This window comes from Anomaloglossus baeobatrachus, chromosome 3 (genome assembly GCF_048569485.1).
Source record: "Anomaloglossus baeobatrachus isolate aAnoBae1 chromosome 3, aAnoBae1.hap1, whole genome shotgun sequence".
Lineage (NCBI taxonomy): Eukaryota > Metazoa > Chordata > Amphibia > Anura > Aromobatidae > Anomaloglossus > Anomaloglossus baeobatrachus.
The window spans coordinates 101,206,170-101,234,030 of NC_134355.1; the positions used below are offsets into that span (position 1 = coordinate 101,206,170).

The window sequence follows — 27,861 nt, forward strand, 5'->3', positions numbered from 1 at the left end:
CCCGGACTTTCGTTCATGCGCACTACATAAGTTGGAAACCAGGACGAGTACAGCTGGCTTCATAGTGCGCATGACCAAAAGTCCGGGATCATACGCACAATGCGAAATGGAGTTTGGCACGATGGCAGCAGAGAGGTGAGTGCGCAACCATCCTCTGACGCTGCGCTTTCATTAGCATGTTGGGCACGCCCGCAGGGGCTTGCTTACATGCTAAGGTGGCAGACTAGCCAAGGGATGTAATGCCTTTGCGACTAGTCCCTGCACTCATTAGCATATCATATGGGATCTTTAGAAATCCTTTTTTTAAAGATCCCTTTATCTATGCTACTATAGGCTGGCACTGTTGGGCAGGGATTGGCAATATGTACCCAGACCTGCTTGTCGTTCTGGCTGTATATTGCACCTGACAGGTTTCCTTTTTAAAGGAAAACAAAAAGTTGCTAGCAATCTGCAAATAACTATCTGGTGCAGAAGTGATGCCGAAAATCAGCAACATTAAACACCCCAAAATGCTCATCGTGGGAACACAGTAAGCTATAACTTTGTGGTTTCGGGAGTATTTAGAAGACATGTTGTTAATAAATGGAATCTATAAATTGCTACTGTATCATTTCAGATACTGAAACAAGAATGGCCCAAACATTGGCCCACATTCATCAGTGATATTGTAGGAGCCAGCAAGACCAGTGAGAGCCTCTGTCAGAACAATATGGTCATTTTGAAGCTTCTGAGCGAAGAAGTTTTTGACTTTTCCAGTGGACAAATAACACAAGTGAAAGCCAAACACCTAAAAGACAGGTAAATGTGTTCTTCAAAGATCACTTGAAAATGTTCTATTAAGAACGGAGGGATTTTTCTTTTTATCAATCCTATAGTCTGCTTGGTGTCCTAAGTTACTGTTGACTTTTGGAGTGCAAAATTGGCTTTAATAGGTAACTGATGCCATGTCGCATTTGCTGAGCCCCTTAGGTGCCTAAACAGTGGGAAGCCCCCACTCCCCCACAAGTGACCTTGGTTTGGAAACTAGATTCCTCAAGGAATTTTAGCAGTGTGGTGAGCACCTTTGAACCCATAGGTTGTCATGAAAATTAAAGATACATTTTGTCCTACAAACTTGTTGCTTTTGTCCTAAATTTTTAATTTTCATAAGGCTATCTGGAGAAAATTGACCATGCAATTTCTCCTGCGTATACAGACACCCCATATGTGGTGAAAAACTACTGTATTGTCAGAGAATGGAAGGATTTAGAAGGGAAGGAGCGCCAACCACATGTCATATTTGAAGAGTTCCTGTCATGCCAAACAGCATAAACCCATAAAAGTGACCCCCATTTTGGAAACTACACCTCTCGGGGAATCTTATCTAAGGCCGGGTTTCACACATCTGGCATTTCACCGGATGCGGCAAACTCCAGTACAGTGCAATACTGTACAATGGCATCGCGGCAAGCTCCGGTCAAATGCTGTCATGTGACCAGAGCTTACCGCGACGCCATCGTACAGTAATGGAGTGTGCTGAATCCAGCGAAATGCCGGATGTGTGAAACGGGCCTTAGGGACTAGTGAGCATTTTTCAGAAAAAAATCTGCAGCATGTCAATTTAGTGGTGTTTTTATTTTTTGTTTTTTTTTGTTTTTTTCCTTCATTGATTTTATTAAAAAAAAAATGCATGGTACAAAAAACTTGTGTTTTGGTGCAGAAAATTTCTGCACCAAGAACTCAGCGTGCACACATCCTTAAGGTTTCTTTTCTGTTCATGATGTGCATTGAAAACGGTGTGTGCTCTAGAATACCATAGAACATGCACTTCTCTCTGAAGAGTTTTGAGAGATCAGTAATTTCTGTGTATATATTACCTAATTGCTACGCAAATTGTATTGCCTCCAAACCAAGAATATAAAGGAGCTACTGGCTCCTCCTCTATGCTAATTTTTGTGTATTATAGTTGGTTTTCAGATTTTGATATAAATAATGTAATAGCTTTGTAACTGAAGACTTTTTGTTTCCTCTTCTACAGTATGTGCAATGAGTTTTCAAAGATATTTCAACTCTGCCAGTTTGTTATGGTAAGTGTCTGTGCGCCGCCACTAGTGATATAATCCTCCCAATTTCAATGACTATCACAAACTTTCACATCATTTTCTCTGCAAGAAATCAGTGGTGCCCCCTAGGCTCATGTGTACAAACTAGCAAGAATTGTCAGTACAGTGGAACCTTGGATTACGAGCATAATTGGTTCCGGGAGTGCGCTCTTAAACAAAGTTACTCTTATATGAAAGTGAATTTTCCCATAGGAAATAATTGAAACACAGGCGATTCGTTCCACAACCCAAAAATATTTACTGTATTTATACAGATTTATTACAGTAATACAAAATGTCCTATATAGTACACTAATACAAAATACTGTACAGTAAAAAACAACAAATTAAACTGCACTTTAGCTTTCAATAGAATTGTTGGTGTGCGGGAGGTACAGTATAAGCGATGTGCTGTACTGGTTAGCCAAAAGAAAGTAAATACTGTATCCTCAAATGCAAGCTTATAGCCATGCGTATAGGTGGAACTCAGGGGTTTTGACCTTCTTTGCATCAATGTGCGGGGGTATAGGTGGAACTCGGGGGTTTTGACCCTCTTTGCATCAATGTGCTGGGGTATAGGTTGAATGCAGGGGTTTTGACCTTCTTTGCATCAATGTGCTGGGGTATAAGTTGAACGCAGGGGTTTTGACCTTATTTGCATCAATGTGCTGGGGTATAGGTTGAACGCAGGGGTTTTGACCTTCTTTGCATCAATGTGCTGAGGTATAGGTTGAATGCAGGGGTTTTGACCTTCTTTGCATGAATGTGCTGGGGTATAGGTTGAACGCAGGGGTTTTGACCTTCTTTGCATCAATGTGCTGGGGTATAGGTGGAACCTCGGGGGTTTTGACCTTCTTTGCATCAATATGCTGGGGTATAGGTTGAACGCAGTGGATTTGTGTCTACCTTTTAGTTATGAAACTATGAAGTTAAGTAAGTTCGCAAAACAGGCTGCATAAGAAAATATTTTGAGCCATCCTCCCTGTCATGTATTGTGGCTTTCCTACTTAGCTCTAGTATGTTTATACACCAATGTATTCAGCCTATGAGTTAACAGGTTGGGGAAAAATATATTAAAAGCTTTGTCTATCATGTTCTGTCCTCTTTGGTCCTGCACTGGGTTAATACAAGTGTAACAGATTTAATTTTATTATTTTAACCCACCACAGAACATGATACATTAAAAACATATATTTAAACATTACTTTATTAACTTGTTTCCTCAAAAGTAACTAATATTTAACAATAAACACGAAAAAAATAGAACTTAGAATAAAATCTTTATTTGTTTTTTTCTTCCCCTTTAGGAAAACTCACAGAATGCTCCCCTTGTTCATGCCACCTTGGAAACACTTCTGCGATTTCTTAACTGGATACCACTGGGTTACATATTTGAGACCAAACTGATCAGCACGTTAATCTATAAGGTAGGGTATTTAGATTTACCGTGACAAAATAACACAAGCTTGCTTTATACTCTGTACAGGGGAAAAGTTGTCTAACGTGATTAATCTTTTTCAGTTTCTAAATGTCCCCATGTTCAGAAATGTGTCTTTAAAGTGTCTAACGGAAATAGCTGGCGTTAGTGTCAGCCAATATGAAGAACAGTTCGTGACTCTCTTCACTCTGACTATGATGCAACTTAAACAGGTGAGACGTTTTTCTTAGTTCATTTAAGGAAAACATATAAAATTATCCCTACATTTGTCATTAATTTGTTTTGTTTTTTTTTCCCTTCCTCCATCAATAATAGATGTTGCCATTAAATACAAACATCCGTCTTGCTTATTCCAATGGAAAAGATGACGAGCAGAATTTCATCCAGAACCTCAGCTTGTTCCTGTGCACTTTTCTAAAAGAGCATGGGCAACTTATAGAAAAGAGGCTCAACTTGCGGGAAACTCTTATGGAGGTTGGTTTACTTTAACCACCATTATATTATGTAAACCATTCGCATTGTACCAGGGCTAACAGTTTTTTGTTTTTCCTCGAACCATATTCAGGCTCTCCATTATATGCTGTTGGTGTCTGAAGTAGAAGAAACAGAAATCTTCAAAATATGTCTGGAATATTGGAACCATCTGGCTGCAGAGTTGTACAGAGAAAGTCCGTTTTCAACTTCAACATCACCACTTCTTTCTGGAAGTCAACATTTTGATGTTCCGCCTAGAAGACAGCTTTATTTGCCGGTTTTGTCAAAGGTATAATCTAATTTCCACAACCATTTTTTGGGTCTAGCAGCTGGAATGGTGTAATTTATATGAACAGTACTAAGTGATGGGTGTAAGGCATCATACAGTTCACACACGAGCATGGCCATCCAGTATGGCCTCTTTAAGCAACTAACAAGCAAATGGGGTAAAAATGAAATTCCGTATTTCTTTGTCGCTCCATTGGGAGACCCAGACAATTGGGTGTATAGCTACTGCCTCCGGAGGCCGCACAAAGTATTACACTTAAAAGTGTAAACCCCTCCCCTCTGCTATACACCCTCCCGTGCATCACGGGCTCCTCAGTTTTTATGCTTTGTGCGAAGGAGGCTGACATCCACGCATAGCTCCACATCTTAGTCAGCAGCAGCTGCTGACTAGGTCGGATGGAAGAAAAGAGGGCCCATATCAGGGCCCCCAGCATGCTCCCTTCTCACCCCACTCTGGTCGGCGGTGTTGTTAAGGTTGAGGTACCCATTGCGGGTACATAGGCAGGAGCCACATGCTGTTTTCCTTCCCCCATCCCTTTAGGGCTCTGGGTGAAGTGGGATCCTAATCGGTCTCCAGGCACTGGGACCGTGCTCCCTCCGCAGCCCCTGGGGAATCTGCTGGACAGGAGCCGGGTATCGTCAGGGACAAGGCCCTGCTACTGTGAGGTACTCTGTGTCCCCGTGGGGACCGCGCATGGAGCGCTTGTGCCATACACACTGCAGCACTGCTGGGTGTGTTAGTGCGCCGGGGACTACCGCGCCGGCCGTGCTTATTTGCCGGCCGCGCTTATAACTTTAGTCCCCGGCTTTTGCGGCCTAGTTTCGCTTATTCCCGCCCACAGGCCTGCCAGTCAGGGGAAGGGCGGGACGCTGCACAGGACGGCAGCACTGAGGGCTGGAGCATACTCGGTATCCTCCTCCCCCCTCACTCAGCACAGTGGGGCACTAGATTCCTGCACTTTCTAGGGCACGCCCACGTCCCCCTCCTCCCCACAGAACGCCGGCAGCCATTCCGGTCAGCACTTCTGACGCCGGAGAGGAGAGACAACATCAGGGGGGCCCGGGCACGGATTCTGGTGATCACACAACCGCTGTGAGCGGTCGGTAAGCAGCACCTGAGGTGCTGGCCCCACTGAGTGCCGAAGTGTACATATATATATATATATATATATATGCTTGTTGTATGGTCGCACTGTTGATTTTTGGCTACTCCTGGAGAAGCCTTACAGTCCAGCCCCGGGCACTGTTCAATCATTATACCACCCCCGGACCTGCCAGTCAGGAGGAAGGGCGGGACAGTCGGGCTGACGCCGACAGTGAGGGCCGGAGCACACTTCGCTGTCCTCCGCCCCCCTCACTAATCACGCTACGGAACTGATCCCCTCAAGGTACTCAGTGTCCCCTTGGGGACGGTGCAGAGAGCAGCTTCGCCTCAGACTTGGCGACTACCGCGCCGACCGCGCCTGCTTGCTGGCCGCGGTCTGTAACTTTAGTTCCCGGCTTTTGCGGCCTAGCGCCTTAAACTCCCGCCCCTGGCCCTGCCAGTCAGGGGGAAGGGCGGGACGGTCAGTCGGAGGCTAGCAGTGACGGCTGGAGCACACTTGGCTGTCCTCCGCCTCCCTCACGTTTCACTCAGGGCACCAGATTCCCGCACTTTTGGGGTTACGCCCACGGCTCCCCCCTCCACTGTACACGCCGACAGCAATGTTTTCAGCAGCACATACTGCTTCAGGGTCGGTACACCAGGGGGCTTCTTCTTGATGCTGGGCCCCCTAGAGTGATGAACTGTATATGTGATACACTGTATATATGGCTATATAATGTTTGAATGCAGTTTCACAGTTCGGCTGTACATATGTATCCTCAGTGATCACTGTGAACATACTCGCTCAGCCGGTGACGGGGGCACTGGTTGAGCTTCGCCGGCGTTCCCTGTCCAGGCGGCAGGGACAGAGTTACAGCTTTGCTGAGAAACTCTCTGGGTCATTTTCACTATCCATGTCTCAGGCTATGGACAAATGGTCGGCTAAGAGACTAGGAGTTTGCAGTCCAGACCGGCCCCTTACACAGGCCCCGGGCACTGCGGGATCGCCCCAGGCCTCTATCGGTCTGCGACGAAGCGTGTTCCTGGGGTGGCCTCTAGTTATTACGTGGTAAACTCCAGCACGAACCGCAGTCCCAGTCCGGCTAAGCAGCCTTGCTTGGAATCTTCCCCGACTTCTAGGGTCTCAGCTTGAGGACCCTCTAGAGGATGGGGCGGAGGTCGCAACCCAGGACTCTGTCCGGACGTGGCTCTCAAGGCTTCACAGATTCTGTCCAGAAGCACACCTTCCCGGACAAGCGTTTTACTGAACGCCTTATAACACACGTTGTCCCTTCCCCTCTGACGTTGTTAAGGTTTCGGCTCAGTGTCATAAGGTGCCTTCCAGTCTCGGACTGGCGGCTAGATCAGTAGTAGCAGTGGCTGGCGGGTCCACGCTCAAGAATGCCACGGACAGACAGATAGAACTCCTAATGGGATCCATCTATGAAGCCATAGGCGCGTCCGTTGCCCCAGCCTTTTCAGGGGTGGGCACTCCAGGCTATCTCAGCTCCTCTGTCTCAGATCAATGCGGTCATCCTGTGCTCCGCAATTAGCGTCTTTGACGTCTCAGGCGGTGGTATTTTCATCCTCCGCCGTGCACAGAGAACCTTTTCTGCATGGCGGTCCAGGTCAGGGGAGTGGTCCCCACATGTCCAAGACCGATGTAGGAGACATTCTGTCTTACGGTCACAGGATAGAGCTCAGTTCTCGTCCTCCGACTCGTTGCTTCACAGCATCTCCGTCCCCCGAGCGAGCCGATGCACGTTTCCAGTCGGTGAACACTCCGAAGGCAGGAGGAGTTGCGATCCTCGTTCCCCTTCAAGAACGTAGTCGCGGCCTTTTACTCCAGCTTGTTCGTGGGACCAGATAGGACGGATCACTCCGCCCCGTTCTGGACTTCACACGGCTCAACGGACAGAGAACTTGACGGTTCCGGATGGAATCTCTCCGCTTGCCATCGCCTTTGATGGCCCAAGGAGGCTTCCTAGCATCAATCGACATCAGGGATGCTTATCTCCACGTGCCGATTGTACCAGAATATCAGCGCTTCCTGCGCTTCGCCATAGGGAACAAACACCTTCAGTTCGTGGCACTAACTTTCGGCCTGGTGACAGCCCTACGGGCCTTCACCAAGGTCATGACAACGGTGGTAGCGGTCCTACTCTCTCAGGCAATCTGCTGGTCAAGGCCCCCTCTCGGGTGGCATGCCAACACAGCCTGAACATTGCTCTAGAGACTCTCCAGAGATTCGGGTGGTTCATCAATTTTTCCTAAAGTCAAAATTGACACCGGCCCAATCACTGACATATCTCGGCATGGAGTTTCATACTCTCTCAGCGATAGTGAAGCTTCCGCTGGACAAACAGCGTTCACTACAGACAGGGGGGCAATCGTTCCTTCGAGCCCAGTCACACCCTTTGAGGCGCCTCATGCACTTCCTAGAGAAGTTGGTGGCAGCAATAGAGGCAGCTCCGTTTGCGCAGATTCATCTGCGCCCACTTTAATGGGACATTCTCCGCAAATGGGACAGCAAATCGATGTCCCTCGACAAGAACGTTGCTCCTTCTCGGGCAGCCATGGCCTCCCTTCAGTGGTGGCTTCTTCCCACTCTTGTCGAAGGAAAAATCCTTCCTGCCCACATCCTGGGCTGTGGTCACGGCGGACGCGAGTCTGTCAGGGAGTCTTCCTCCGCCACAGGGCTCAGGGTACATGGACTCAGCAGAGTCCTCCCTCCAGATCAATGGTCTGGAGATAAGGGCAGTGTTCTAGCCCTAAAAGCGTTCCAGCCATGGCTGGAAGGCAGGCAGATCCGAATTCAGTCGGACAACGCCACGGTGGTGGCATACATCAACCACCGAGGCGGCACAAGCAGTCGGCAAGCCTTCCAGGAAGTCCGGCGGATTCTGCTGTGGGTGGAAGCCACAGCCTCCACCATCTCCGCAGTTCACATCCCGGGCGTAGAAAACTGGGAAGCAGACTTTCTCAGTCGCCAGGGCATGGACGCAGGGGAATGGTCTCTTCGACCGGACGTGTTTCAAGAGATTGTTGCCGCTGGGGGAAGCCGGACGTCGACCTATTGGCGTCCCGGCACAACAACAAGGTCCCGGCATTCATGGCACGTTCTCAAGATCACAGAGCTCTGGCGGCAGACGCATTAGTTCAGGATTGGTCGCAGTTTCCACTGCCTCACGTATTCCTCCTCTGGCACTGCTGCCCAGTGTGTTACGCAGGATCAGATCCGACTGCCACCGCGCCATCCTCGTCGCTCCAGACTGGCCGAGGAGGTCGTGGTACCCGGATCTGTGGCATCTCACGGTAGGCCAACCGTGGACACTACCAGACCGGCCAGACTTGCTGTCTCAAGGGCCGTTTTTTCCATCTGAATTCTGCGGCCCTCAACCTGACTGCGTAGCCATTGAGTCCTGGATCCTAGCGTCTTCAGGGTTATCTCAAGAGGTCATTGCCACTATGAGACAGGCCAGGAAACCAACGTCCGCCAAGATCTACCACAGGACGTGGAAGATCTTCTTATCCTGGTGCTCTGATCAGAGTTTTACTCTCTGGCCATTCGCCTTGCCCACTTTCTGTCCTTCCTTCAATCCGGAATGGAAAAGGGGTTGTCTCTCGGTTCCCTTAAGGGACAAGTTTCGGCGCTTTGTGTTTTTTTTCAAAAGCGTCTAGCCAAACTCCCTCAGGTACGCACGTTCCTGCAGGGGGTTTGCCACATAGTCCCTCCTTACAAGCGTCGGCTAGAACCCTGGGATCGGAACAGGGTGATACCGGCTTTTCAGAAACCACCCTTCGAGCCAATGAGGGATATTCTCTTTCACGCCTTTCGCAGAGGGTAGTCTTCCTAGTGGCAGTCACGTCACTCCGCAGAGTGTCTGACATAGCAGCGCTGTCATGTAAAGTCCCCCTTCCTGGTGTTTCACCAGGACAAGCTGGTTCTGCGTTCGGTTCTGGAATTTCTCCCGAAGGTGGTATCCTCTGTTCATCTCAATCAGGATATCTTCTTACCTTCTTTTTGTCTCATCCGGTTCACCAACGTGAAAAGGATTTGCACTTGTTAGGTCTGGTGAGAGCACTCAGACTCTACATTTCTCGTACGGCGCCCCTGCGCCGCTCGGATGCGCTCTTGTCCTTGTCGCTGACCAGCGTAAAGGGTCGCAAGCTCCCAAGTCAACTTGGCTCGGTGGATCAAGGAACCAATTCTTGAAGCCTACCGTTCTGCTGGGCTTCCGGTTCCTTCAAGGCTGAAGGCCCATTCTCCCAGAGCCGTGGGTGCGTCCTGGGCGTTGCTGCACCAGGCTACGGCTCAGCAGGTGTGTCAGGCGACTACCTGGTTGAGTCTGCACGCTTTCACGGAGCACTATCTAGTGCATACCTACGCTCGGCAGATGCCAGCTTAGGTAGGCGAGTCCTTCAGGCGGCGGTTGCCCACCTGTAGGAAGGAGCCGTTTTACGGCTCTTTTACTAGGGTATTCTTTTACCCACCCAGGGACTGCTTTTGGACGTCCCAATTGTCTGGGTCTCCCAATGGAGCGACAAAGAAGAAGGGAATTTTGTTTACTTACCGTAAATTCCTTTTCTTCTAGCTCCAATTGGGAGACCCAGCACCCGCCCCTGTTCCCTTCGGGCTGTTATTTCTTTGTGTACACATGTTGTTCAGATTGAATTGTTCTTGGTCATGGTTTCAGTTCTCCGAACATCCTTCGGATTGAATTTACCTTAGACCAATTTATAAGTTTTCTCCTTCCTGCTTTTGCACCAAAACTGAGGAGCCCGTGATGCACGGGAGGGTGTATAGCAGAGGGGAGGGGTTTACACTTTTAAGTGTAATACTTTGTGTGGCCTCCGGAGGCAGTAGCTATACACCCAATTGTCTGGGTCTCCCAATTGGAGCTAGAAGAAAAGGAATTTACGGTAAGTAAACAAAATTCCCTTCTTTTCGGATTAGAAGACGCACTTTTCCTCCCAAAAATTTGGGAGGAAAATGAGGGGTGTGTCTTCTTAAAGTCCAAATATAGCTTACCGGGGGGGGGGGCTGTCTGTGCGGGCGGCCGGGTGCCTGTGGGGGCGGGCGAGCAGTCGGGTACCTGTCTGTGTTTGAGGCTGCTTCTGTGTGGGTGGGCGGCCGGCCTGCTGGCTGCCACTCTGTGCGGGCGGGTGGCTGTGCGGACTGTGGTGGCTGTCCGGCAGGAGTCCCAGTGTTTCCGTGGTCCCGGTTCAAATGATGGCGCCGGAGTCAGCGCGTGTGCAGATGGAGCTCTTGGATGGAAGCTCAATCTGCACATGCACCACTCCAAGCGCCATCATTTGAACCGGGACCACGGACAGACTGGGACACTCACCGCATCGGCATGATCCACCACTGACCCGCCGCCGCTGCTGCCAGTACTGACCTGCCACTGCTGACTCCACTGACCCGCCGCTACTGCCACCGTGGACCCGCTGCAGCCACCAATGACCCACCACCGCTGCCAGCACAACCTCTGTCTCCTGTGACCCCGCTTCACCACCACTGCTGCCCCCCTCTGGTAAGACACCAACGGAGTATAAGATGGACCCCATTTCTATGGTTTTTTTTTTACCTTTTTGTGATCTCTAAATTTGGGGTGTTTCTTATAATCTGGTGCGTCTTATAAAACGAAAAAATACGGTATGTCTGAAGGATCTAAATGAGATTTCTGGTCAGCAGGAAATAAGGAGAAGATCTGAGTCACTCTGTCAGAAAATATTATGAATTGGTCTGTAATACTTGTATCTCAACCAATTGATTAAGAATTCAGTTTTGTGGCTTTTATCACTGTACATCTTTGTAGATTGGAGAATTGTGCCACAAGTTGAATGTCCATATGGTCTCATAAAAGAGTTTTTTGGGGTTTTTTTTGCACCAGATTAATTTGGATTAGAATTTCCCTCTATTGTGGAGCAGTTTTAGCCAGGTTTCACATATCGCTCAAATGTATCTTTTCTAAGTACTAGGATGCAGGGGGGAAGCACAGCATAGACACATGCACTTCATTAAATTTAATCTGCAGCCTCTGAAGAAGCACTAGACATGGGAAATGCAAAAAAAAATTGCAATTTTTTAAATGTAGCTGTGTGTAAACTCTAGTCTTGTTACTTGTGTAATGCCATTATACTCCTCAGCACTTTACAGATGTGATCATCATTGTTCGCATTGGGGCTCACAATCCAAATTCCCCATCAGTATGTCTTTGGAGTGTGGGAGGAAACCTACACATACACAAGGAGAACATACAAACTCCTTGGATATATTGTCCTTGGTAGAATTTGAACCCTGAACGCCAGTGCTACAATGCTAGGCACTGAGACACAATCTCTATAATCTATACATGTGGTGTTCATGGGTGGTCTGGGACCTAAGAAATCCATGAATTGCAAAAAACAAATATACCTATGTTATGAGGCGAATCGCTCATCGGAGAACTCCCATTCAGGGCAATTTGTGTGCTCAATAGAAAGTCTTATGAGACTTTACTCCTCTGTACTGGTCAGACTCAGTGGGGGTCTGACTCTTGAGACCCCAGTGGGTTCAAGATCATTATTTTTATTTTTATCTTTCAGTGCTTGGGTTAGTTAGTTTTGTGGGGTTTTTTGGTTCCCTCTGCTCATTTTCATTATCGCCTTATGTTCCCTTCTTAGGTGCGTTTGTTGATGGTTAGTCGAATGGCTAAACCAGAGGAAGTTCTTGTTGTAGAGAATGATCAGGGTGAAGTTGTTCGAGAATTTATGAAGGACACAGATTCCATCAACTTGTACAAGAATATGAGGGAAACATTAGGTAAGAATATTCCACCTCCACAACCGCTGTTATTCATGAGTTTGAAGTTCTCTAAGTGAAATATAAAATGGGTTTTTTTTTAAAAAAAAATGAACACACTTTTATTATTCTATATTGAGTAGCTATTAGCCCTTTCATAAATTGAAAGTTTCTAGATATGCCTCCTGAGGTTTGTAGCTGATGTTACCTATTGTAGTGCAGTAAGTAAATCTGCGGCAAGGTGTGGGACAAAAATTTGCTGGCAACACATGCCTATTTCAGAGTTAAAATTTTATGTAGTGTGGGTTTTTTTTATTTTTTTAAAAAAATAAAACTGGTAATATGATTATTAATCTTCAAAGCTGAAGAGTGTTCTCATGAAGACAGCCCAAGTCCACTTGCCATATTTGGGGCATGTGTATTTCACACAGGGGGTCCCTGGCTTAAGATCAATCCCTCAACACCCCCCACCCCCCTGAGCTGAAATGGAAAGTATATTAGAATGGCTGCCATGTTTTGTCCTCAGGAGCATCCACGGCATGGAATATGCTTGGTTTGCCTTGGCTTCCCACAAGAGAATTAGCAGTTTGCCTTGGATCTGCTTCTAAAAGGAGTTTTCTTTATCGTTCCTTTGGGAGACCCAGACCATGGGTGTTTAGCTTCTGCCTCCAGAGGACACACAAAGTACTACACTTAAAAGTGTAGCTCCTCCCTCTGAGCTTATACACCCCTTGGTGATCCAGTCCCAGCCAGTTTATCACTTTGTGTTCAGGAGGCATACATCCACACATGCATTCTCATGATTTTTTTCTTTGGAAGAGATTGAAGAAGTGCGGGTCCACGTCTGGACCCCCGGCATGTCCCTTCTCACCCCACTGTGTCGACGGTGTTGTAAGGTTGATTTCCAAGGCTGGAGCCTTACATGCCGTGCTCCTTCACCATCCCTCCTGGGCTCTGGCTTGAAGTGGGAGCCAGCACGGTCTCCATGCCTGGCAGGAGACCGGTCTCCATCCACAGCCCCTTGAGGATTCTGCTGGACCGGAGCACTCATCCCCAGGGACCTGGCCCTGCGTCTCAGCAGCTAAGTACCTGAGACGTTTATGTGTTGGGGGTCCCTGTTCTTTATTGTATGGGGAGAGTATGCTGAATGTATTTATTTTGGCATTTCCGGCGGGTTCTCTAGCCTTCGCCCGAGAACCGCGCCGATGGTGCCTGCGCGTCGGCCTCGCCACTTAAATTTAGGCCCTGGCTTTGCCGGAGGCCTAGTTTCCGTTAACTACCCTCGCATGTCACTCATGCAGAGGGACAGGCACGGCTCCTCCCGGCGGCCGTCCTGCACAGGGGAGGGACACTCCCCACTGCTGGGGCGGGTCTCCTCCCCTGCAGGTCTCTATGGCCCTCCAGTTCCCGCTCTCCTACAGGAACGCCCCCAAGTCCCGCCCCCTCTCTTCGCTCCGGCGGCCATTTTCTTAAGCAGAGTTCACTCTGCGCTGGGCCTTTCTGCACTCTGCATCCTTGCTGAGGTGCTGTGCATTGGGGGTCCGTGCTTCGGGATCTGGAGGGCACACAACACCGCTTCCAGCGATCTGGTAAGCCACAGCCGGTCTCTGGTTGTGGACCTCTGTATATTCTCCCTGGGGTTCATTCTCTTGCAGAGCCCCCCCACTTCAGCAGCATGTCTCACACGAGGAGCAAGGCTCCAAAGCTTTATACTGTATGTGCTGCATGTAAGCTCCTGCCTGAGCCGAGCACCTATCCACATTGTGATGTCTGCTCTAACTTGGCGGTGCCACAGCCTGGAGTCTCACCCCCAGTGGTCTCTCCGGCTGCCTCTGCACCTGTGGCTGAACCCCCGGCCTGGGTAGAGTCCTTCTCTAGGTCTATATCCCAGTCTTTTGCTGAGTCCATGGGACTTTTGTCCAGGACTTTGATAAATATGCATCAGCCCTCCTCACAGGGTGCCTCTAATGCTCTTGCTAAGGGTTCTTTAGGATCCCTATCCTCTGACCTCCGTCCATCGGAGCTCACAGAGGATTCATCATCAGGTCCCAGACCCCGTCCTCCTAAGAGAAGGCTCAGGGTTTCCTCCCCCTCCTCCTCCCGCGGCTTTGATTTCAAGAGCTGACTCGCAAGATGAGGAGGATGCCCTTACGGGGGGCTCGGAGGCTAACTCCATGTACCCCATCGATCTTTCCGAGGGTGACTCAGATCTTAGTGACTTGATTGCTTCTATTAATTCTGTACTGGATCTCAATCCGCCAGTATCAGAGGAGCAACCCTCTCTGGCAGAAAAGCACCAGTTTACCTCGCCTAAGAGAGTAAAGAGTGTGTTCTTTAACCACTCCAGTTTTCAGAGCGCTGTGACCAAACCCAGGGCCTGTCCTGACAAACGCTTCCCAAAGCGTGGTTCTGATGACCGTTTTCCCTTTCCACCTGAGGTGGTCAAGGAGTGGGCTCACTCCCCAAAGGTAGACCATCCGGTGTCTAGGCTCTCAGCCCGGACCGTTGTGTCGGTGGCTGACGGCACCTCACTTAAGGATTCCACTGACCGTCAGATTGACCTTCTGGCCAAATCTGTGTATGAAGCGGCGGGGGCCGCGTTTTCCCCGCCTTTTGCAGCAGTGTGGGCTCTCAAAGCCATCTCTGCTTCTCTGGAGGAGATGCATTCCCTCACCAAGGAATCTATGCCCGAGATTGTTGCCTTAACTTCTCAAGCTTCAGCTTTTTCATCTTATGCCATGTCTGCCATGCTAGAGGCTTCTCACCGCACTGCGGTGGCTTCGGCTAATTCCCTCGTTATCCGCAGGATCTTGTGGCTTCGAGAGTGGAAGGCAGATGCTTCTTCTAAGAAGTACCTTGCTGGGCTCCCTTTTGCTGGTTCCCGGCTGTTCGGTGAACAGCTGGATGAAATTATTAAGGAAGCTACTGGCGGGAAGAGTACTTCCATGCCACAAACCAAGACCAGGAAACCCGCCCAGGGTAGGAATCAGTCGAGGTTTCGTTCCTTTCATTCCTCCAACTGGTCGTCCTCTAAGCCCTCCGCCTCGTCCGCTAACTCAGCTAAGGACCAGAAATCCAACTGGCGCCCAAAAGCGCGTCCGCAGAAGACCGCAGGAGGTTCTGCCACTAAGGCAGCCGCCTCGTGACTCTCTGCCCGCTCCAGCAACGTCCTTAGTCGGTGGCAGGCTCTCCCACTTTGGCGACGCTTGGTTTCAACAAGTCTCCGATCAGTGGGTGAGAGATATCATATCTCACGGCTACAGGATAGAATTCTCTTCCAGCCCGCCAAACAGATTTTTTCTCTCAACTCCCCCTTGCTCCAAGGCCGCCTCCTTCTCACAGGCCGTGGCATCCTTGCAGGCAAACTGAGTAATTGTACCAGTTCCCGCTCGGGAACGGTTCAGAGGTTTTTACTCAAACCTCTTCCTAGTTCCCAAAAAGGACGGTACCTTCCGGCCCATCCTGGATCTCAAGCTTCTCAACAAGCATGTTCGGGTGCGGCATTTTCGCATGGAGTCTCTGCGATCAGTCATTGCCTCAATGACCCAAGGGGATTTCCTGGCGTCCATCGACATCAGAGATGCCCATCTACATGTGCCAATTGCAGTTTCACACCAGCGTTGGTTACGTTTTGCAATAGGAGAGGATCATTTCCAATTCGTGGCTCTCCCCTTTGGGTTAGCCACGGCCCCTCGGGTATTCACCAAGGTCATGGCAGCAGTGATTGCGGTTCTGCACCTCCAGGGGTTGGCAGTGCTCCCTTACCTGGACGACCTTCTAGTCAAGGCTCCATCCAGCGCAGACTGTCAGCGGAGTGTCTCGCTCACTCTCGCCACTCTAGCCCAATTCGGGTGGCTTGTCAATCTTCCCAAATCCACTCTGACTCCGACCCAGAGTCTCACGTACCTAGGGATGCAGTTCGAGACTTTGCCTGCACTTGTGAAGTTGCCCTTAATCAAACAGCAGTCACTCCAGCTAGCGGTGCGCTCTCTGCTGAGGCCCCGCCGTTATACCCTCAGGCGTCTGATGCAGGTGCTGGGTCAAATGGTGGCGTCCATGGAGGCTGTTCCCTTTACCCAGTTCCATCTGCGCCCCCTGCAGCTGGACATTCTCCGCTGTTGGGACAAGCGGCCTTCCTCCTTACACAGGTTAGTGACTCTGTCGCCACGGACCAGGAGCTCTCTTCAGTGGTGGCTTCGGCCCCTCTCCCTGTCCCAAGGGCGCTCCTTCCTGGCCCCATCCTGGGTGATTCTCACCACGGATGCCAGTCTATCCGGCTGGGGAGCGGTATGTCTCCACCACAGAGCGCAGGGCACTTGGACTCCGTCCGAGTCAGCCCTTTCAATCAATGTGCTGGAAACCAGAGCCGTGCTTCTAGCTCGCCTAGCTTTTCACCACCTGTTGGCAGGCAGGCACATCCGAGTCCAGTCAGACAACGCGACAGCGGTTGCCTACATCAATCACCAAGGCGGGACACGCACCCGCCTGGCAATGAAGGAGGTACAACGCATCCTTCAATGGACGGAGGACTCCAAGTCCACCATATCCGCAGTCCACATCCTAGGCGTGGAAAACTGGGAGGCAGATTATCTCAGCCGTCAAAGCGTGGACGGTGGCGAGTGGTCCCTGCACCCGGCAGTGTTTCAGTCAGTCTGCCGCAAATGGGGCACTCCGGACGTGGACCTAATGGCATCCCGTCACAACAACAAAGTTCCTGTTTACGTGGCTCGCTCCCACGATCCTCAGGCCTTCGCCGCGGACGCTCTGGTTCTAGACTGGTCCCAGTTTCGTCTGTCCTACGTGTTTCCCCCTCTAGCTCTCTTGCCCAGAGTCCTGCGCAAGATCAGAATGGAGGGCCGTCGAGTCATCCTCATTGCACCGGACTGGCCCAGGCGAGCTTGGTATCCGGACCTGCTCCAACTGTCCGTAGAGATGCCGTGGCATCTCCCGGACCGTCCAGACCTACTCTCGCAAGGTCAGTTTTTCCGCCCGAATTCTGCGGCTCTCAAATTGACGGCGTGGCTCTTGAGTCCTGGATTTTGACGGCTTCTGGTATTCCTCCTGAAGTCATCTCCACTATGACTCGGGCCCGTAAGTCTTCCTCCGCTAAGATCTATCACAGGACTTGGAAAATTTTCCTGTCTTGGTGTCGCTCTACTGGCCATCTTCCTTGGCCATTCTCTTTGCCGACCCTTCTGTGTTTTCTACAGTCCGGTCTGCAGCTAGGACTGTCCCTCAACTCTCTCAAGGGACAAGTCTCAGCTGTCAGTTCTGTTCCAGCGGCGTCTCGCTCGGCTGGCTCAGGTCCGCACCTTCATGCAAGGCGCGTCTCACATCATACCGCCTTATCGGCGGCCCTTGGATCCCTGGGACCTTAACTTGGTCCTCACGGTATTGCAGAAACCCCCTTTTTATGCCTCTTAGGGAGATTTCTTTGTATTGTCTTTCTCAGAAAGTGGCCTTTCTGGTTGCCATAACTTCTCTCAGGAGAGTCTCTGATTTGGCTGTGCTCTCCTCGGAGTCACCTTTTTTAGTTTTTCATCAAGACAACGTGGTTCTCCGTCCGACTCCGGACTTTCTTCCTAAGGTGGTCTCTCCCTTCCACCTTAACCAGGTGTATACTCAACACTTATATATCAGTGCTTTGGGTCAGCATTTAATCAGGGAAGCTTCCCTGATTAAATGCTGACCCAAAGCACTGATATATAATCGGCTATGTGGGACATTATATTTGGTGAAGATCCTTCTGCAACCACCAGTTGTATTCATAGTGTCACATGCTGTATGAGTTGAGTATACATATGTGTGAGCCTTAGATTATGTGTAAACAATTCAACTGACATGCGACTGGCCTTTAGCTGACCTTGGCTGAGAACCTCCGTCTTTATATATACGGGTAATGGATTATTCATAAGCCTGGTCTGCTTGTGGTGCAGTCATATATTGTTTAGTGGGTTAAATGCACGTATATGTGCTTTTTTGCCTTAAAGCAATAACTGTAAACACTGACATGTAGCTCCTGAGTTTCTCTTGCATGCTTACATGATTTCTCTTAAGAGTTTTTATGTAAAACCAGTATGATATTAGACGGCATGCAGAAGTGTCTCAGTTAATCTCTTGGTATACTCCGTTTGATATACTTTCCATGTGACCATCACGTGGTTGTTCTGATATTTGATTGCATAAGTATCCTTGCAGGTCATGTTTGTGTCTTTTTAACATCCCTCCTCTTGTTCTCACTTTTCTACCATCATGTTCCCATATGTACTGTGTATATGTATTTTTCTTTTTCGCTCCTAATTGGGAGACCCAGACAATTGGGTGTATAGCTACTGCCTCCGGAGGCCGCACAAAGTACTACACTTAAAAGTGTAAGGCCCCTCCCCTTCTGGCTATACACCCCCCCCCCCCCCCGTGGGAGCACGGGTCCTTCAGTTTTTTGCTTTGTGCGAAGGAGGTCAGACACGCACGCATAGCTCCACTGTTTAGTCAGCAGCAGCTGCTGACTATGTCGGATGGAAGAAAAGAGAGCCCATACAAGGGTCCCCAGCATGCTCCCTTCTCACCCCACTTTCTGTCGGTGGTGCTTGTTAAGGTTGAGGTACCCATTGCGGGTACGGAGGCTGGAGCCCACATGCTGATTCCTTCCCCATCCCCATTAGGGCTCTGGGCGAAGTGGGATTTTACCGGTCTCCAGGCACAGAGACCGTGCTCCATCCGCAGCCCCTGGAGAAGCCGCTGGATTTGGAGCTGAGTATCGTCAGGGACATGGCCCTGCTCCGTCAAGGTACTCTGTGTCCCCGTGCATACGCGCGCACACCGCAGCATTGCTGGGTGTGTTAATGCGCCGGGGACAACAGCGCTGCTGCGCTTGTGCCATTTCCTCACTTCAGCTTAGCTGAGTGGGTAGACTCAGGGAGAACGGTCGCGCCGGCCGCTGGGACTGCGACGCGGCTGGGACTTGTGGTGCGCCGGGGACTTCCGCGCTGGCCGTGCATATATCACGGCCGCGCTTATTACTACAGTCCCCGGCTTTTGCGGCCTAGTTCGTTTGTTCCCGCCTCCGCACCTGCCAGTCAGGAGGAGGGCGGGACGCTGTACAGAGCATCAGCGCTGAGGGCTGGAGTCGTTTTTACATACTCCAGCCCTCACACCAGGCACAGTAGGACGCAGTTTCCCGCTCTTTGTTTGTGGCACGCCCACGGTCCGCCCCTCTTCACAGAACGCCGGCAGCCATTCCTGCCTGCACGCTGAGCTGCAGAGGGGAGACGGGGAGACCCAGACACGGGATTCTACGGCCTCATACCCGCTGTTCAGCGGGCGGTAAGCAGCCCTCAAGGGCTCACCCCCACTTGTGCCGTTTGTATACTGAGTATTTTGTGTTTGCAAATACTTTGTACTGTACGGTCGCTGGTGATTCTCAGCTATATACCCTCCTAGATTACAAGGAGGCAACAGCATGTCGTCCGCAAAACGCAAGGGTGCCAAGGCACAGACATTATATGCTGCCTGTACCGCATGTGGGGCTGCTCTACCGGCAGGTTCCACTGACCCCCATTGTGTGCAGTGCTCGGCCCCTGTGCAACTTGCACAGCCGGGGCCTCTGCTGGACGTGACCCAGGGTGTACCACCTGTGAATGCTGTCCAGGTGACAGGAACGGAGTTTGCAGCTTTTGCTGACAGATTGTCTATGACCATGTCAAAGATTCTTGAAACATTGCAGTCTAGACCAGTAACTCAGACCATGGACACTGTGGCATCATTGCTCCCTGGTCCCCCTCAGCTGGAACACTTCCAAGCTCCGGGGGTGTCACATGCACCCCAGGGTGACGATTCTGACTCGGACGACAGTCCCAGACAACCTAAGCGGGCTCGTTATGAGGGGCCCTCAACTTCGTCTCACTGGTCAGGATCCCAGCGGGACGAATCTATGGGTGATGAGGCGGATGTAACTGATCAAGATTCTGATCCTGGGTCCGCTCTCAATCTGGATACACCGGATGGTGACGCCATAGTGAATGATCTTATAGCGTCCATCAATAGGATGTTAGATATTTCTCCGCCAGCTCCTACTGAGGAGGAGGCAGCTTCACAGCAGGAGAAATTCCATTTCAGATATCCCAAGCGTAAATTAAGCACTTTTCTGGACCACGCTGACTTTAGAGATGCAATCCAGAAACACCACGCTTATCCTGAGAAGCGGTTTTCTAAACGGCTTAAAGATACACGCTATCCTTTTCCCCCTGACGTGGTCAAGGGTTGGACCCAGTGTCCCAAGGTGGACCCTCCAATCTCCAGGCTTGCAGCTAGATCCTTAGTTGCATTAGAAGATGGAGCGGCACTTAAAGATGCCACTGACAGGCAGATGGAGCTCTGGCTGAAATCCATCTATGAAGCTATTGGAGCGTCGTTGGCGCCAGCTTTCGCAGCCGTATGGGCACTCCAAGCTATTTCAGCTGGGCTTATACAAGTCGACTCGGTCACACGTACATCTGCCCCGCAGGTGGCACCATTGACCTATCAAATGTCTGCATTCGCGTCTTACGCGATTAATGCTGTCCTGGACTCTACGAGCCGTACGGCGGTGGCGTCAGCCAACTCCGTGGTTTTGCGCAGAGCCCTGTGGTTGAGAGAATGGAAAGCAGATTCTGCTTCCAAGAAGTGCTTAACCAGTTTGCCCTTTTCTCGTGACCGATTGTTTGGGGAGCGTTTGGATGAAATCATTAAACACTCCAAGGGTAAGGACTCATCCTTACCTCAACACAGACAAAACAAGCCCCAACAAAGGAGGGGTCAGTCTGGTTTTCGGTCCTTTCGAGGCTCAGGCAGGTCCCAATTCTCCTCGTCCAAGAGGACTCAAAAGGATCAGAGAGGTTCAGATTCTTGGCGGACGCAGTCACGCCCAAAAAAGACAGCAGGAAGAACCGTTACCAAGACGGCTTCCTCATGACTTTCAGCCTCCTCTCTCCGCATCCTCGGTCGGTGGCAGACTCTCCCGCTTTGGCGGCATTTGGCTGTCACAGGTCAAAGACCGTTGGGTGAGGGACATTCTGTCTCACGGGTACAGGATAGAGTTCAGCTCTCGTCCTCCAACTCGTTTCTTCAGAACTTCCCCACCGCCCGACCGAGCCGATGCTCTGCTGCAGGCGGTGGCCGCTCTAAAGGCGGAAGGAGTGGTGACTTCCGTTCCTCTTCAGGAACAAGGTCACGGTTTTTATTCCAATCTGTTTGTGGTGCCAAAGAAGGACGGGTCCTTTCGGCCCGTCCTGGATCTAAAGTTGCTCAACAAACACGTAAAAACCAGGAGGTTCCGGATGGAATCTCTACGCTCCGTCATAGCCTCAATGTCTCAAGGAGATTTCTTAGCATCAATAGACATCAAGGATGCTTATCTTCACGTGCCGATTGCGCCAGAGCATCAGCGTTTTCTACGCTTCGTTATAGAAAGCGAACACCTGCAGTTCGTAGCGTTACCTTTCGGGCTGGCAACAGCCCCTCGGGTCTTCACCAAGGTCATGGCAGCAGTAGTAGCTGTCCTGCACTCGCAGGGTCACTCCGTGATCCCGTATTTGGACGATCTACTTATAAAGGCACCCTCTCAAGAGGCATGCCAACACAGTCTGAACGTGGCACTGAAGACTCTCCAGAGTTTCGGGTGGATTATCAACTTTTCAAAGTCAAATCTAACCCCGACCCAATCACTAACATATCTTGGCATGGAGTTTCATACTCTCCCAGCGATAGTGAAGCTTCCACTGGACAAGCAGTGCTCTCTGCAGACAGGGGTGCAATCTCTCCTGCAGAACCAGTTCCACTCCTTGAGGCGCCTCATGCATTTCCTAGGGAAGATGGTGGCAGCAATGGAAGCAGTCCCTTTCGCGCAGTTTCATCTGCGCCCTCTACAATGGGACATTCTCCGCCAATGGGACGGGAAGTCGACGTCCCTCGACAGGGATGTCTCCCTCTCTCAGGCAACCAAGGACTCTCTCCGATGGTGGCTTCTTCCCACCTCATTGTCAAAAGGAAAGTCGTTCCTACCCCCATCCTGGGCGGTGGTCACGACAGATGCGAGCCTATCAGGGTGGGGAGCAGTGTTTCTTCACCACAGGGCTCAGGGTACGTGGACTCAGAGAGAGTCCACCCTTCAGATCAATGTTCTGGAAATCAGAGCAGTCTATCTTGCTCTGCGAGCCTTCCAACAGTGGCTGGAGGGCAAGCAGATCCGGATTCAGTCGGACAATTCCACAGCGGTGGCGTACATCAACCACCAAGGGGGAACACGCAGTCGACAAGCCTTTCAAGAAGTCCGGCGGATTCTGACGTGGGTGGAAAACACAGCATCCACCATATCCGCAGTTCACATCCCAGGCGTGGAAAACTGGGAAGCAGACTTTCTCAGTCGCCAGGGCATGGACGCAGGGGAATGGTCCCTTCACCCGGACGTGTTTCAGGAGATCTGTCGCCGCTGGGGGATGCCGGACGTCGACCTGATGGCGTCACGGCACAACAACAAGGTCCCGGTTTTCATGGCACGGTCTCACGATCACCGAGCTCTGGCGGCAGACGCCTTAGTTCAGGATTGGTCACAGTTCCGACTACCTTATGTGTTCCCACCTCTGGCATTGTTGCCCAGAGTGATCCGCAAAATCAGGTCCGACTGCCGTTGCGCCATTCTCGTCGCTCCAGACTGGCCAAGGAGGTCGTGGTACCCGGATCTGTGGCATCTCACGGTAGGACAACCGTGGGCGCTACCAGGCCGTCCAGACTTGCTGTCTCAAGGGCCGTTTTTCCATCTGAATTCTGCGGCCCTGAACCTGACTGTGTGGCCATTGAGTCCTGGGTCCTAGGGACCTCAGGTTTATCTCATGATGTTGTTGCCACCATGAGACAGGCTAGGAAACCATCCTCCGCCAAGATCTACCACAGAACGTGGAAGATATTCTTATCTTGGTGCTCTGCTCAGGGAGTTTCTCCCTGGCCATTTGCATTGCCTATTTTTCTTTCCTTCCTGCAGTCTGGGTTGGAAAAAGGTTTGTCGCTTAGCTCCCTTAAAGGACAAGTCTCTGCGCTATCCGTATTCTTTCAGAAGCGCCTGGCGCGACTTCCTAAGGTGCGCACGTTCCTGCAAGGGGTTTGTCATATCATTCCCCCTTACAAGCGGCCATTGGAACCCTGGGATCTGAACAAGGTTCTGATTGCTCTCCAGAAGCCACCTTTCGAGCCTATGAAGGAGATTTCCTTTTCTCGGCTTTCACAGAAAGTGGCTTTTCTGGTGGCAGTCACGTCTCTTCGGAGAGTGTCAGAGCTGGCGGCGTTATCTTGCAAATCTCCCTTCCTGGTGTTTCACCAAGACAAGGTAGTACTGCGTCCAATTCCAGAGTTTCTTCCCAAGGTGGTATCTTCCTTTCATCTCAATCAGGATATCACTTTACCATCTTTGTGTCCGCATCCAGTTCACCAATTTGAAAAGGGTTTACATCTGTTGGACCTGGTGAGAGTACTCAGGATCTACATTTCCCGCACGGCGTCTCTGCGCCGTTCGGATGCACTCTTTATCCTGGTCGCTGGTCAGCATAAAGGGTCGCAAGCTTCCAAATCCACCCTTGCGCGGTGGATCAAGGAACCAATTCTTCACGCCTACCGTTCTGCTGGGCTTCCGACTCCTTCTGGACTGAAGGCCCATTCTACCAGAGCCGTGGGTGCGTCCTGGGCATTACGGCATCAGGCTACGGCTCAGCAGGTGTGCCAGGCGGCTACCTGGTCGAGTCTGCACACTTTCACCAAGCATTATCAGGTGCATACCTACGCTTCGGCGGATGCCAGCCTAGGTAGACAAGTCCTGCAGGCGGCGGTGGCCCACCTGTAAGAAAGGGCTGCCTGACAGCCCGATCGCGAGGTATTATTTTACCCACCCAGGGACTGCTTTTGGACGTCCCAATTGTCTGGGTCTCCCAATTAGGAGCGAAAAAGAAGGGAATTTTGTTTACTTACCGTAAATTCCTTTTCTTCTAGCTCCAATTGGGAGACCCAGCACCCGCCCTGTTTTTCTGAGGGTATTTGTTTTTCGGGTGCACATGTTGTTCATGTTAATAACTTACGTTCTCCGATATTGTTTATCGGATTGAATTTGTTTTTGAAACAGTTATTGGCTTTCCTCCTTCTTGCTTTTGCACTAAAACTGAAGGACCCGTGCTCCCACGGGGGGGTGTATAGCCAGAAGGGGAGGGGCCTTACACTTTTAAGTGTAGTACTTTGTGCGGCCTCCGGAGGCAGTAGCTATACACCCAATTGTCTGGGTCTCCCAATTGGAGCTAGAAGAAAAGGAATTTACGGTAAGTAAACAAAATTCCCTTCTTTTCTGATTCACTTTTTTGATAAAAGATAAATTAAGACATTGAATAAAAATACATATTTTTGTGAAGCAGTTCTACTCGTTTTTCTTAGTTTTTCTGTTTATTCCCACCCAGGGACTGCTTTGGAACGTCCCATGGTCTGGGTCTCCCAAAGGAACGATAAAGAAAAAGAGAATTTTGTTACTTACCGTAAATTCTTTTTCTTATAGTTCCGTATTGGGAGACCCAGCTCCCTCCCTGTTGCCTGTTGGCAATTTCTTGTTCCGCGTGTTATCACTGGCTGTTGTTGTGGACAGAGTCTCCGGTTGTTCCGGTTCTTACTCGGTTCTGCTTGTGGGTGGCTATTCTCCTTCAGCTTTTGCACTAAACTGGCTAGGACTGGCTACCAGGGGGTGTATAAGCTCAGAGGGAGCAGCTACACTTTTTAGTGTAGTACTTTGTGTGTCCTCCGGAGGCAGAAGCTAATCACCCATGGTCTGGGTCTCCCAATACGGAACTATAAGAAAAAGAATTTACGGTAAGTAACAAAATTCTCTTTTTTTCCTTGATAATACAACTAATTTTTCATGTCGGTATCTGCTTCTTTAAAATGGTCTGTCACTTGCCATGCTGCTGCTCTGATCACTGAAATCCTTGTGCTCTTTTCAGTATACCTTACACATCTGGATTATGCAGACACTGAAAGAATTATGACTGAGAAGCTTCACAACCAAGTTAATGGATCAGAATGGTCTTGGAAAAATCTGAACACCTTGTGTTGGGCCATTGGCTCAATTAGTGGAGCCATGCACGAAGAGGACGAGAAGAGATTTCTTGTTACAGTAATAAAGGTTTGTTTAGTCTCACTTATTTGTAGTCTCTTGATGGTCCAAGTTTAGTTTCTGAAGCATAAATGTTCTGGTCTGTGCTATAATACCGGCACCAATATTTTCTATTTTTGTTCTTTTTTGCCCATAGGATCTTCTTGGTCTCTGTGAGCAGAAGCGGGGGAAGGACAATAAGGCCATAATTGCATCCAATATTATGTATATTGTTGGCCAGTATCCTAGATTTTTAAGAGCCCATTGGAAGTTTCTGAAGACCGTTGTGAACAAGTTGTTTGAGTTTATGCATGGTACGAGTTACTTATGGATTTGCTTTATGCAGCACCACGAATGCCGTAATTAAATATTTGTATTAATTATGTCCATTTATTTCCAGAGACCCATGACGGCGTGCAGGACATGGCATGTGACACCTTTATTAAGATAGCTCAAAAATGTCGGAGACATTTTGTTCAAGTGCAAGTTGGCGAAGTGATGCCTTTCATAGATGAAATTTTAAATAATATTAATACAATAATTTGTGACCTTCAGCCACAGCAGGTAAGGGTTTTTCTTTAAAACCTTTACTCTATAAGGTTTATTATCATTTTATTGCAGGTTTTTTCTGATAAAATTAAATTCCCCTATATTTATGATCTAATAACATGCTGAGATGTACCAGAACCCCAAAAATGTAATGTGTTCCCTAAGTGAACATCTGTGCATTCTCACTGTGGACTTGGTGGTCAGCTTACAGGCTCACAGCCTGCTTATTGTAGGGAAGGTTTTTAAGTTTTCTCATTCCAGAAAATAAAGGGAGGGCTCCTCTATAGATTATCCTCAATTAATATTTCTCCATTAAAGGAGTTGTCCGACATAAACTCCAAAAAAATGTTAAGCTAAGCTGTGCTGTATTGTCATATAAAACATCCCTACATTTTTATTTTCTTTGTCGCTCCATTGGGAGACCCAGACAATTGGGTGTATAGCTTCTGCCTCCGGAGGCCACACAAAGTATTACACTTAAGTGTAAAGCCCCTCCCCTTCTGCCTATACACCCCCCGTGCCTCACGGGCTCCTCAGTTTTTATGCTTTGTGCGAAGGAGGCTGACATCCACGCATAGCTCCACATCTTAGTCAGCAGCAGCTGCTGACTATGTCGGATGGAAGAAAAGAGGGCCCATAACAGGGCCCCCAGCATGCTCCCTTCTCACCCCACTGGTCGGCGGTGCTGTTAAGGTTGAGGTACCCATTGCGGGTACATAGGCAGGAGCCACATGCTGTTTTCCTTCCCCATCCCTTAATGGGCTCTGGGTGAAGTGGGATCCTAATCGGTCTCCAGGCACTGGGACCGTGCTCCCTCCGCAGCCCCTGGGGAATCTGCTGGACAGGAGCCGGGTATCGTCAGGGACAAGGCCCTGCTACTGTAAGGTACTCTGTGTCCCCTTGGGGGACCGCGCATGGAGCGCTTGTGCCATACACACTGCAGCACTGCTGGGTGTGTTAGTGCGCCGGGGACTACCGCGCCGACCGCGCTTATTTGCCGGCCGCGCTTATAACTTTAGTCCCCGGCTTTTGCGGCCTAGTATCGCATATTCCCGCCCCCAGGCCTGCCAGTCGGGAAGGGCGGGACGCTGCACAGGACGTCAGCGCTGAGGGCTGGAGCATACTTTGTATCCTCCTCCCCCCTCACTCAGCACAGTGGGGCATCAGATTCCCGCACTTTCTAGAGCACGCCCACGGCCCCCTCCTCCCCACAGAACGCCGGCAGCCATTCCTGTCAGGACTTCTGACGCTGGAGAGGAGAGACAACACGGCTCTGGGAGGCCCAGGCAGGGAATCTGGTGATCACACAACCGCTTTGAGCGGTCGGTAAGCATCACCTGTGGTGCTGGCCCCACTGAGTGCCGAAGTGTACATATATATATATATATATATATATATATATATGCTTATATGCTATACATTTACACTGTACGGTCGCACTGTTGATTTTTGGCTATATACCCTCCTGGATTGTACTCAGACGAGACAACAGCATGTCGTCCGCAAAAAGCAAGGGTGCCAAAGCACAGGCTTACTTTGCAACCTGTACCTCATGTGCGGCTATACTACCGGCAGGTTCCACCGATCCTCATTGTGTGCAATGCTCGGCCCCTGTGGCACTTACTCAGCCGGAGCCTCTGTTACTGGTGGCCCAGGTGGAACCACCTGCTACCACTGTCCAGGTGACAGGGACGGAGTTTGCAGTATTTGCTGACAAACTGTCTGCGAGTATGGATAAATGGTCTGCTAAGATACTAGAAGCCTTACAGTCCAGACCGGTGACTCAGGCCCCGGGCAATGTTGAATCATTGACCCCAGGCCCCCCTCAGTTGGAGCAGCAAAGTGTTCCTGGGGTGACCCATAGGTCCCAGGGTGAGGTCTCTGACACGGACCGCAGTCCCAGGTCGCCTAAGCGGGCTCGCTGGGAAATTCCCTCGACTTCATCACACTGTTCAGGGTCTCAGCATGAGGACTCTCTGGATGATGAAGCGGAGGTAGCAGATCAGG

General features: G+C 50.1%; 1 protein-coding gene across 2 annotated transcripts in view; it reads left to right on the forward strand.

Moving 5' to 3' along the window:
* The window catches only part of XPO1 (exportin 1), a 131,179-nt gene that overhangs the window by 47,752 nt on the left and 55,566 nt on the right, over window positions 1–27,861 (forward strand). For both annotated transcript variants that reach the window (XM_075339347.1, XM_075339348.1), the window contains exons 7-16: window positions 617–798; window positions 2,018–2,066; window positions 3,389–3,508; window positions 3,603–3,731; window positions 3,835–3,993; window positions 4,085–4,282; window positions 12,035–12,173; window positions 25,154–25,335; window positions 25,463–25,619; window positions 25,706–25,869. In XM_075339347.1, coding sequence (XP_075195462.1) covers window positions 617–798; window positions 2,018–2,066; window positions 3,389–3,508; window positions 3,603–3,731; window positions 3,835–3,993; window positions 4,085–4,282; window positions 12,035–12,173; window positions 25,154–25,335; window positions 25,463–25,619; window positions 25,706–25,869 — 1,479 coding nt within the window. The remainder of the gene's footprint in view (window positions 1–616; window positions 799–2,017; window positions 2,067–3,388; window positions 3,509–3,602; window positions 3,732–3,834; window positions 3,994–4,084; window positions 4,283–12,034; window positions 12,174–25,153; window positions 25,336–25,462; window positions 25,620–25,705; window positions 25,870–27,861) is intronic.